The sequence below is a fragment of the Pollicipes pollicipes genome, unplaced genomic scaffold (assembly GCF_011947565.3).
Source record: "Pollicipes pollicipes isolate AB1234 unplaced genomic scaffold, Ppol_2.1 Scaffold_3087;HRSCAF=3621_pilon_pilon_pilon, whole genome shotgun sequence".
NCBI lineage: Eukaryota > Metazoa > Arthropoda > Thecostraca > Pollicipedomorpha > Pollicipedidae > Pollicipes > Pollicipes pollicipes.
This window is the reverse complement of record NW_023596225.1, coordinates 43,277,657-43,290,207: the sequence shown is the minus strand read 5'-3', so window position 1 is coordinate 43,290,207 and position 12,551 is coordinate 43,277,657. Positions and strand designations below refer to the sequence as shown.

Here is a 12,551-nt window from a genome sequence, read left to right as displayed (position 1 = left end):
GACAGAAACGCTACGAATATCTTCATCAATGGCTGTTCGTGAGCGGTCTAGTGCTGTATATTCATGACTTCGAGACGACCATCCCCGCCACCGCCACAGCGCCCACTGCGCAGCACCATCGCAGGCACTTGAGCACCACCTATCACCGGCTCACTCACGACCGACATGCTGTGCAGCGACCAGCGAACGCTAATGGCTGAGGCCCACGCGGCATGTGAGCGCCGCCCGCTGATAGCAGACGACGGCCGGGGACGGACTGGCACCTGCCAACTGCCAACATCCGCATCTGCTCCCCAGCGGTCCGAGCCGGCTGGTCCAGGTCCAGGCCCAGTACCGGCTGACCCCTCGACCCCTCCACAGCCAGTCCGTCTCGGCCTCGTCCCGCGCCGGTCCTCGGGTCCGGGTATGCGCGTCACACGGCGGCGACAGCCTTATCGCTGACAGATCGGGCCAGTGTGCCTGGCGACCCACACGGCTGGGATGTCGCCGTCTGGCAGGCTGGACGCGCGCCTGGCTGCCCACACGGCTGGGGTGCCGCTATCTGGCAGGCTGGATGCGCGCCTGGCTGCCCAGAAGGCTGAGGTGCCGCTGTCCGGCAGGTTGAACGTGCGCGTGCGGCCTGTGAAGCTGCCTTGAAGCACGTGACGGCTCGTAGATAGCGGGTTGGCCTTTGTGGGATAATGATTTATGTTTTGTGCTTTGAAATGCATTTTGTTGCTTTCGGTGTGCGTGTTCTTCAGTTGGGGCTTGTCGTCTCGCTGTTCAGTCGTCTGTCCTGTGTCGCACTGCCCGCACCTGTGTAACAAACATTTGTTCATGTGCCAGGAAAGCTGTTCTCCAAACCATTTCTCTCTCCCTCGGTCTCCCGCTGTTTCGCTTGTGCTTTCATCCTCTCCCCCTCCCTTCCCCTCCCTCTCTCACTCACTCGGCTACCTTGGCTCGTTAGCGAGTTTTATTGGCTAGTTCGGCCCAGTTTGAGGGGCCGTCGTTCCCGCACAGGACACTTGTCCCCGCAGGACCGCTGAGCGGCGCAGGCCCTGATGGCAAATTCCGCCGGTCAGGGGTGCCACTTGGCATACTTTCTGGGGGGGCTGAACCGCCGATGCTAACTTGAGCCCACTCAGTTCTCTTCTGAACCCCTCCCCAATTGTATGTCAGCAAAAAAGGGAATACTGGGCTGATGAAATGTAGCAAGTGTCTAAGCTGCTGGTACATTCGGTCATAAACGCATCACTATCTATATCAAAATCGTCACATATCATCATTATCACTACCACGTCGGCTTACAATGGGAACTCATTCTTCAACATCAAAACAATTTTGCAACGGACCAAAGTAATACATTTTTGCTTTCGATGTCAGGGACGCAAATCAAAGGGGCCGAAAAGCGGGGAGATATCAGAATTTTAAGATAGCTTAGGACCAGTTCATCGCTCAGCCGCCCCCCCCCCCCCCCATTCAATTTTAGAAAGTGATACCCCTGGCGCCAGACATAGCCATGCTTCTGGGATTGGAAAACAGGCGGAAATTGAGCGCACCGTCAGCATCGCTTAGCGTGAAAAGTGGGTCATTTGTAATGGTTGATGAGTGTCGGTAAAAAAAACAATGTCGAGGCATTTAGTTTGATCAAAGATTCCAGCACACGGAGCAGTTTGATATGAAACCAGCCACCTATGTGCGAAATAACTTTTTGCCCAAAATCTGTATATACCCCAAAGGTGAGCCCAGCTATCAAAGGCTCCAGGCAATCCTATGAATGTTTTCTTGCGGATAAGACGCAGCGGACAATGCCAGACAAGCAGCCACAACATCACATAACTGGTAGTTCCACCGTGGCATTAGCCACAGAACAGGCGCAAGATGTTACCACCGGTCCGACGAGGCATCTCCGTCCATTATCGGAAATCCATCGTGTCGTGTCTGAAAACCCCAGTCTGCGCTGCTGTGAAATGCCCGGTCCCTTGGGTAGCGTCGACCTACGAGTCAATGAACGCCAGGTGTTACAGATGTGTGCAAGAGGCAGCTGATGTGCGGAATGGGACAGCGCTGCGATCTGAGCCAGCTCACCGACCCAGGACACACTTGCAGTTGCATGCTTGGCAAAGTAATCAGCACACGTTCACATGCCTGGCGCAGGAAATCAGCACGCGTTAGAGCCTGAAAGCCTAACAGAACACAAGCCGTGCTTGTGATAAGGCGTGCGATCGCAACCGAGCGCATTATCATCGGCCTACTCTGTGAAAATTGGAACCTTAAATGTGGCAAGATCAGTGACTTAGGTCAGGTCAGGGGTCAAACTTTGAAAGACTTCGACCAGGCATGACCTTTTGTGAGCTATTCGTCATTGCTCAAACTTGCAATTGCATTAAAACATGATGATGCCTGTAGTTGAATGTTTTGTTTTTCGAAACAAGGTAGGTCATTGACCTGAGGTCAGGCGGACTTTTGGTGCTTTCTAATAGTGCAAATTTGAATTCTGATTTATTCTTGTGTAGTTTTGATGTTTGTATACGAGAAAAAGAGCACTTACTCAAATGCGCAGCCATCATATAATCACAGAGCACATAACGTTGGCCCGTGTCATGACCTATCTCTATGGGTGCCTTTTGCAAAACGCTTGTTGAGCTCAAAATAAGCAGCTTTATTCGGTAATATTTGGCGCACAATTGAAATACCCCATTGGAAAAATGTTTTGCATTAATTCTAATGCATGATGAGGTCACAATAGATCATATGAGGGCATGCAAGGTCGTGTGAGGTCATCAAAGGTCAATGACCTCTGTTGCCAGCAGCGGAGAGGCCAGATGAACGAGTGCGACGCGTGAAACCACCTGCATACCGTGTTTGTGAAGGGGATGACGAATAACAAATCTTATGAGATGTACGAACGTGCCTGTTTTTGATTTGTTTCAACAACATTGCTAAGCGTCGGCGGGACTATGTGTGATGTAAACAACATTTATGTGATCTTGAGTATCTGTAGATGTACCACACACTGTTTCTGACAGCAGAAAAACATTACACTGTTCACTTAGACCCGATTAGTGCTTAAATCTTTTTATTCACATGGTTTACATATTTGACTTAAGTTGACCTCAGCTGACCTCTGGATCAGCCTACAATAATTTTGTACTTGTTTGTGGATACCTTCGTCCCACAGCTGTACCCAATAAAATAAACCGAGTCAGAAGCACCTTGTGGAGGAAAACATAAAAGTATTGTTCTTGTAAGCTACTGGCAGACCAGTTTTGAACGCTGACTTAACCTGACCTGATCGTTGCGGGGGTACAGAAATGGTCATAATGGACTCCTTGTAGTTTAAACGCTTATTTTTGCACCCTCAAAATGCGTTTTGACGTGTTTTTTTCATGTTGTGACAAATGTTTTAAGTGCATCCATCAGAACGACGGTCTCTGACATTGCGTGACCTCCGGTGACCTCACATTTAGCCTAAGAACAAACATGTGTTAAGCGTCTTTCATCATTTGACGAGACCGCCACAACAGCATCTTTTTTATCGTTTGAAAGCTGAAGATCCCAGCGGAAGTCAACTCATCCTCCCTCCCCCCCCCCCTCCCCGCCTGGCGCAGTTGTCTCAGACCTCCGGCCGGGCGCCGTTATCAGACCCACGGCCGGGCGTGGCTGTCTCAGACCCATGGCCGGGCGTGGCTATCTCAGACCCACGGCCGGGCGCGGTTGTCTCAGACTTTCGGCCGGGCGCGGTTGTCTCAGACCCACGGCCGGGCGCGGTTGTCTCAGACCTCCGGCCGGGCGCCGTTGTTTCAGACCTCCGTCCGGGCGTGGCTGTCTCAGACTTCCGGCCGGGCGCGGTTGTCTCAGACCCACGGCCGGGCGCGGTTGTCTCAGACCCACGGCCGGGCGCGGTTGTCTCTGACCTCCGGCCGGGCGTGGCTGTCTCAGATCTCTGGCCGGACGTAGATTAAGGCTGCGAGCCTCACGGAGAAAATCCCCATGCAGTAGAATTTGCGCGTCTCTCATAGTCAGCCGGTATTAATTTATGAAGCCCTGGGCCTGACAGCGCGCGGCACTATGTCTGAGGTTCAGCATATCCGACAGGGCGAAACAATGTGCTGCGGCTTGCGTCCTGATCAGGCAAAGCAACACGTGTTAAGCTATCGCACCTGACAGAGTAAATTGCCAGAGGCCGTGCCAGAGAGCATTATCCAGGATCCGAGAACACGTATGAAAGAGCGGTCACACGGGGCATCCTGCAGAACAAGGTAGTGCATTCGAAGGCTTGGCCCAAAACTTTTCCTAGAGTGCAATAATGTATCATGCTTTGTTTGCACTGATGTCACCATATCGCTTGCTTAAAGTAAACTCAAATTCACGACTGTGACGTCTGCAGGCGGGAGCAAATCTCTGACGTACCCAAACCGGTCTGCCACAGTGACGACACGGAGCCGTCACGAACAAGTCGCGAATCAGAGTGAGATAGCGACGACGCGGGAGCCGTGTCTGACGTCAGAGTCTCAGAGAACCGGCTCCAGAGGAGCGCAGTCTTATCGTGCGGCGATCCCAGGCAGCAGCTGCGGCATTGAGATCGGCGGAGACGTGGCCGGTATTTAAATGGCTCATCATGCGGTTGGGTGTCGCCAGTCCCTCCCCACGAAAGTTAAACACGTCACGATGCAGAAAGGAGAGGAAAAGAGGGCATTGTCCTCAATGTTCTGTCAAATTTGTGAGTCGGTTGCCGCTGGGGCGGTGGTGGTGTGGTGGTTAGAGTGCTCGGCTCTAGACCTAGAGGCGCTCGGCTCTAGATCTAGTGGTTAGGGCGCTCGGCTCTGGATCTAGAGGCGCTCGGCTCTGGATCTAGTGCTTAGGGCGCTCGGCACTGGATCTAGAGGCGCTCGGCTTTGGATCTAGTGGTAGGGCGCTCGGCTCTGGATCTAGTGGTTAGGGCGCTCGACTCAGGATCTAATGTTTAGGGGGCTCGGCTCTGGATCTAGGGGCTAGGGCGCTCGGCTCTGGATCTAGTGGTTAGGGCGCTCGGCTCTGAATCTGTCGCTCCTGGGTTAGGGCATTTGCCACGCCACCGCTGAATCTCACATGAAACCTAAGAAAGACATCTGTCTCGAAATAGCCCTGGCAATGGATGAGACGCAAGAGCCCAATTATCGTTGAGCCGATTGCTGCCACGCATGTAGACGAGTCAGCGACACGCCCCATGTCACAAAACTAATGATTGCATTGGGGACATGCGATTGTGGATTGTGAGCCTGTACATTGGACGCTGCTTCGGGCCATAGCGCAGCGCGGAGGATTAAGTCACGTCCACGCCCACGCCTGGTTGCATCCTTCGACGACATCGTGGACTAATCGCGCGAAGCCAGCGTGAAATATCCCCGCCTCATGCACTAACTTTGACCAATCGTCGTCACTAACCATGTCGGCGATCGTCACAGACGGACGTAACCGGACATGTATGACTGCTTTGGGGATCGGGCCTCAGACTCAGGGGGCCAGGCTAAGGTCGGTTTGCTCCACTTGGCGCTGCTTGCTTGTCTGCTCTATATATTTCGCCACCAAGAATATGTTTTCGGCAACTACGTGACAGTACCTTACAGGTTCTCCCCACACTTGCATGATACTCATTGCACCTGCACTGTAAATCCTCATCATAAAACATGGTCCCACGTAAACTCCGGCGTGATGCACAAACCGTCAAGCATATCACATAAAAATGCACGCCTTTCAATTGGTTGGAAGAAATAGAACACTCGAACGTGCTTGTGACTTTGTCTACATATTCTTCACCATTTTTGTAGATACAAATAAGACAATTATCCATGATCTACTTCTAGTTGCGCATTGTTACCACATTAATATGTTTTCATTTTGTATCATAAGTCGTTAAGTGCATATGCGGGGAACATTATGCATATAGTTAGACAGCATTAAAAGCCTTGTTCCTCGTAGAATGGCCAGGAGAAGAGAGAGAGAGAGGGAGAGAGAGAGAGAGAGAGAGAGAGAGAGAGAGAGAGAGATATATATATATATATATATATATATATATATATATATATATATATATTGATGCTGATATTTCGGCTGCATGTCTGTATAGAAACGAATATTAGTAATCAATTCAAAATTTCACAATAAAGTTTCCCAAATAAATAGCTCACTTACAAAAGTAGGTAATTGTGAATTTACAATTTATATGCTTTTCATATAGCCACATATCAATATATCTATCTATCATTCTCCTGGTTGTTCTTCGAGAAGTGAGGCTGTTAATGCTGTATGATCTGTCTTTAATTTCCACTGGACCAGTTCGAGTCACTGCTTACCAGTACGTACACGTCTACCGGGTCATCGAAGGGCTTCAAGTCTGTCCGCAGCATGACGATACGAAACCTCACTGAAATACGAACAGAGCACGTCGCGTTATGCATACACGGAAGTGGGCACGCACGATACCGACGAAGAGTGAGTGAGCATGAGCAGAGTAGGTGAGTGTGAACCGGGCTAGAACGGGACTGAAAAATAGAAATGGGCATGGAAGCTGGCCGAATACGGAAAGCATTCTCACCTTAGTACGCCCTGTGTGGCAGGCATGAAAGTTTGCATCCCAGACGCCGTGTTGGCTTGCCTTTGGTCGCCATTTGGCAACGGGCCGGGCAGTTGGATCGAAACAGGGTGGTCGTGGTAGCGCAGTAGCACGGCTGGCAGCGCAGTACAATCCCTCGGGCAAAATCGCCCATTAAACCGAAAGTGCTCCTCGGGGTTGGTGGGGCAGCGGACAAAAAAAAAAGAACGCCAAGGAATGAGATCCCTTAATGTTCCCCGCAGCTCATTTATGTGAATTTTGTCTCAGAAAGTTATTGTAAGGCTGCATCGTTCTATGGTGTCATCCTATGGTATCTGTAACTGTCTCCAACAGCGTGCTGATTTGCTTCATTCGTGTTTGGCCTGGCTGTCATTATTGCGTGAATTATGCCACTGCGGTAAAAATGCATGCGTATCGACGCTCAAAAACAATTACCGATATCGTTTTAATGCCTTCCTTATGTCTGATAACTACACAAAATTTCAGGGTGCGAACCAAATTATCGCACGATGTTCAAATAAATAAGTCACTCTCGTGTACCTTTTGGAACAACGGCCACTCTATTTCACTTAGTGCTCATGTTAGCACTCTAGATCAATTCCCCAGAAACAGCGTCAATGTCAAATCAGGAAAAAAACCGGCTGATTGTTTTTGCTACCCACCCAGTGGAGTTTTTGTTTGTCTGAGGCTTGTGTCCTGATTCGGCGAACCGCCGCTCAGGCTGTCATGTAGACAGCCTGGGCGTGACACCAATGACTATGGCTTCATGATGATGGCTATGGCTAATGACTAATGATTACATCAATGACAATGACTATAACTGATAGCGACTGTGAGGCGACGGCGGAGGACCCGTCATGCAAATATGGATGCGCCGGCGGCAGTCTAAAGGCCCGATCACGGAGCTGGCAGAACCTACACTAAAACAGTGTACGGAATATGATATTAACCCGATATTGTATTGTGATTTTCCTAAATCAAGCAAACAAACGGCATTCAGGTAACTGGACATCACTCCACTTCAGCCAAGGTTGTAGCAGGCGGTACATATGGAATTCCGGATGTCTCAGTTTTCACGTGGTTTTCTAAGCTCTACTTAAAGCATTGATTAAGATGTCAGCAGGTACAACACATATGCAACACTATGCATTCCCAACGGTACTCTAGACGTCCCTGTGCCAGCCGCCTGCGCAATCAATCTAGCCGCGCGATAAGAAGACAGTGAGCGTCCTTGAATGGAAGTGGAGATATCGCACGACCTGTTCACGCCCTTTGAATGACAATGTCTTGCTGGGACTTTTTCGCACAAACAGTTGTGGTATGAGGACTAGATATCGCTGTAGACATGTCTGAAGTCGAAGCAGAAGCAGAAAGCAGAGGTGGGTTAGTCGGATATGCAAAGTTATTCCACATAGAGGTATGCTATCAAGACGGCTGCATGCAAAGTTCAGTAATGGTAAAACAACTGGCTTCATGTGAAAAACGGCCTATTTTCGTGCGAATTTCCCCTGACATTACTCACTGGGTACCAACTGCGGCTGTTACGGGTAACGAGGCTGTTCTTCGCATATTTTGGTTCCGAGAAGCGTTTCATTCTACACAGAAAGATCGATTTAAAGACACACTTTACTTCACAAAGCCCTACTCATTCCGTGCGTCCATTCCGATGACAGCATGCCTACGGCGAACGTGACGAAAACATTGTTGTCAAGATAAAAAAGACGGGCGTGCGCTCCCAAGTCATCAAGCCTTTCTAGCGGCCCACATGGTCATTGACACTGATCGGTGAGCTTACCGAACTGGCCGAATGTGTAGAGCGGCCGGCTAGTTTGGATCAGCACTGTGAGGAAGCGCTGAGCGAACTGCAACCTTGTCTCGTTGAAGAAGACAGTGCCGCCCACCGATCCCTGGTGGTCCCCTTCCAAGCGCAGTCGGTAGTCGCCCCGCACAGAGGTGCTGGGTACCTGACGACATCACACGGTATGGATAAAGGCTGCTGAATGAGGGTGAAGAGGTGCTGGAAGCATGACAGCATCACGCAAGGGGTTGGGGGCCTATCGGTATGGTATGCGGGTGAGGGCGGATTGCAATCTGTTGGCACAGCGTACAAAGAAGAAAAGCCGTGAGCCTTGCAAACCTCCGAACAAAAAGGTCCGACGAAGCAAGACACACAGTGTCGGACGGGGATAGAACCAGTGCAAAACATTGTTCGTGGTGCTGGAAGCCTGTCAGAGCAGGCACGCACACTCCCTCTCACGTGGCGTGTCTCCGACGGTCAACACAAGGCGGCATACGTCACACAGTGGGGTAAGCATGCATCGTGAAATCATGGATACGCAGAAAGCGTATGCTGTGCATGAGACTGTACGCCGATTCATCGAGGACTAGAGAGCCGGCTTAGGAGCACGCGTGCGTCGACCGGCTCCCACGTGACCTCGAATAGATGTATGCCGCAAAACAAGGTCGGATTCTGAGCCCCTCGCTTTTTAATTTACTTATTTGTTAACCTAGATGACCCAAGGGCAATCCCGACCACAAGAGCAGCCCAGTTTTAAAAGAAAGTCACAAATCATAATTTCGAAATGTATGTGAACATGGAGATGTGGCGCGCGACCATTAAACCGTGACGCCCTCGCGTCCTTGGCCTGTCCTCCACAGCTGGATATGACTGAGGGGACATAAACAAGAAAATGGAAATGCAGCATGGACTCATTTATCGGACCATGAAACTCGATACCGAAACATATCGTTGTGGTCCGCTGACCGGGGCACAAAAGGAAAGGTAGGATATGCTGGAAGCATGCGATATTTTCTAGGGCCAAAGCCCGATCATCGGTCCGTCGGGATATTGCCGAGGACGTCCTTTGTACTTCTAGCCAGCTACCCTTTGCGCCAGGATTTCCTGTTTATGTCTGTTTACAGCAGCAGCAATGTTATTTTTGCACTGCCATTCTGGCTCCTCTAGACGGCTGGTAAATGCCGCCGTCCAATGCTAGTGTTGCGGCGCAGTATTCGAGCTGCTCCGCCGGGCCTATGACGTAGTGAACGGAATATTCCTTGCAACAATGACAGCATTGCCACTGCTTTGCGCTTGTCCGCGCTGAAAAGCCGTCTTAAAGAAAGAAAGCTCTAGTGCTGCTGACGCATGAACGCCGGGCCGGTAGGTTAGATACGGCATGGATGTTTCGTTTTCTCCATTTCAACTTAGTTTGATGGTTGCGATAATGGAATTTCTATCTGTACCCATTCAATCGCACCTGCCATTACGCGCATGTTCAGTTATTTTGAGGACACAGGTAGTTCGGTGGTTTTGTTGCCGTTGATATGATGAGTATTCAAAAGAGATAACTAAATATGCAAGCAATGGGCAGCATATGTGACACGTTTATGTGATGAGCCAAATTCACAACCACCACAGCCAAATGTGACCTTTGTTCTGCCAAATCTGCAAAAAGACTCAAAAACTTTGCCTGCAGTCCAGCCTTCAACGGCTGAATTAGTCCGAGGTAGCACACACGGCCACCAGCACCTCAGCGCGCCGTGGCCGCTACCTTCATCATCATCATCTGGATGTCACCGCGCGTCATGGTCTTGATGGAGGAGGCGAGCTCGACGCCGTCGCGCAGCAGGGAGGCGCGCACGGTCAGCGGGTAGCGCAGCCGGTCGGTGAGCGCGCTGCCAGCCGGCGTTAGGAGCGCCGCCAGTGCCCGGTAAATGGTGCCGGGCCCGTACCAGGCGCGACGCCACCAGCAGGTACCGCCTGCCGACACACGAAGGAGGAGCGTCACCGGGGGCAGAGGTACGACCTGCCGAAACACGGAGGAGGGAGCGTCACCGGCGCAGAGGTACCGCCTGCCGAAACACGGAGGAGGAAGCGTCACCGTCGGCAGGGCTGCCAAATATGGCCACATGCCACACGGCGTAGAGCGGAATGGGACAAGCTCACTGATCAGCAAATGCAGGTACAGCATAGAGCAAACCGGTTCAGGTGACGCACTCTGGCAGTCCATCCGATGGTCCACACTGTAGAGGATTGTGGTTGTTCTCGAGGCAGACAGAAACGTCTGCAGTGCTGGGACGCGAAGCACCGGCAGTGTTGTCGGAAACCGACGGCTGGATCCAAGGAACTCCGCTGTTATGGGCAAAAAATAATGTTTTCACCAGGTCCCCTTATGCAACATAAAGAGAACAGCTCACGAGTCCCCGCTTCTTTGCCTCGGCTGTCTTCCGTTTTACGTAGCAACCTGGAGCTTTTACCCAAACATTGAAGTAAACAACTCAAAAGACGGTTGTGATGAGGGCATACTGTAACGACCACACGTGCCCTGGCCTGTACAGACCCCACATTTAAGAACATGGATGGCGGGCATGCTGAGAAGGGCATGGCGGGTATGCACTGACCAATGTTGTCGAGTGCCTCACACTTGAAATCATCATTTCTTTTGATAAATCTATCCCTTTACGCAACAATATAATGGCAAACTAATTGATGCACACTTTACAAGGTTTTCCAATGACCTTACTTATTCCAAAACATGAAACGATGATGCCTAAGCCGGATTACAAGCAGACTATCACGGCTAAGAAACTCGGGGCCATCTGTCACAAACGGTGGCCAAGACCACAATAAATGGGAATAACCATCTCTCCCACGTAGTGTGTTTCGAAAGTAAGGGGCGAATGACGACGCGGTACGCTACGCGCCATTTCCAGCGGCGCGGTACGATACCCGCCATTTCCAGCGGCGCGGCACGCCACGCGTCGTCTCCAGCGATTTGCGGTACGATACTCGCTATTTCCAGCAGCGCGGTACGATACTTGCCATTTGCAGCGATGTGGTACGATGCTCGCCATTTCCAGCGGCGCGGAAACCACAGTGAAGCTGGAGGTGCGGGCTAACCATAAAATGACAAAATTGGCCATCTACGGGCAAGAAAGAGCCATCTACAGATCAGATTGGGCTCTCTACAGGCCCGACTGGGTCCTCCTCAGCCACGAATAGCTCCTCTTTAGGCCAGAATAGGCGCTCTAAGTGGGCTCCCGCACCTGCCAGAATGGACCTTCCACAGTCGGTTATAGTCCTACAGGTCAGAATGGGCCTTTGAGGCTTTGAATGAGCACTCTTCAAGCCAGGATGGGGTTCACTTCAACGTTTGCGAACTTTTGCCGCGGAGATTCTTCCAAACATTGGACGGAGCCTGTCACGGAAGAACCTGTGAGAAGATGTGAACGGGGAAGTGCAAGCACAATTTCTTACTTCGATTTAGTTCATGCAGCGCTATAGCGTTAATATAAATATCCACAGATGCGGCGGCTACACTTATTCCTCGGCCCCTTCCCCCACTACTGCGGTCCCTGCACGGAATGTTGTAAACACGTGAACAATGCCAGTCGCGATCGGCAGGGTACCCGCCACGTGAGCCTGAACATCAAGGATCCGGTAATGTACTATTAGATCCGGTAATGTACTATTTCCGCGTGCAGTTCGTGCCAGCGACAGGCTATTGAAAGCAAGCTGAGGCCCAGTGGGTAGAGCTATGGAATCAACATTCGAAAACAGTACTTCGTCAACTAGTCGGGGTAGTACGCAGCAAAATGAAAAAAGACGTATCTGATGGCGGTGTTTACCATGCGTCAATTACCAAGGACACCACGGCGGTAGACTGAGCAACATTCCCGGATGTACAAAGTCGGCGTCTTTGCCCTTTGATGTACTACAAAAAGTAACGTGAATGTTACATTTTGTCTATTGCGTTCGCCGCATACCAAAAAAGGAAATGGTTTGTAGATACGCGGCCACTAACGAGACAAAGTATAGCATGGTTAACACAGCAATCACATGCAACTTAACCAGGGCCGCACCCGAGGGAACGAAGCAGAGGAGCACAAACATTTTGAAGGTGCTCTAGCACAGGATGATATATATATGTATATATATATATATATATATATATATATATATATATATATATATATA

General features: G+C 50.6%; 1 protein-coding gene across 6 annotated transcripts in view; it reads right to left on the bottom strand.

Annotated features, from left to right (window-relative positions):
• LOC119089602 (CD109 antigen) overlaps positions 1–12,551 on the bottom strand; it is a 62,249-nt gene that overhangs the window by 24,451 nt on the left and 25,247 nt on the right. For all 6 annotated transcript variants that reach the window (XM_037212364.1, XM_037212365.1, XM_037212367.1 and 3 more), the window contains exons 2-4: positions 10,126–10,334; positions 8,370–8,538; positions 6,315–6,385 (exon numbers count right to left, since the gene is read on the bottom strand). In XM_037212364.1, the coding sequence (XP_037068259.1) occupies positions 6,315–6,385; positions 8,370–8,538; positions 10,126–10,334 (449 nt within the window). The remainder of the gene's footprint in view (positions 1–6,314; positions 6,386–8,369; positions 8,539–10,125; positions 10,335–12,551) is intronic.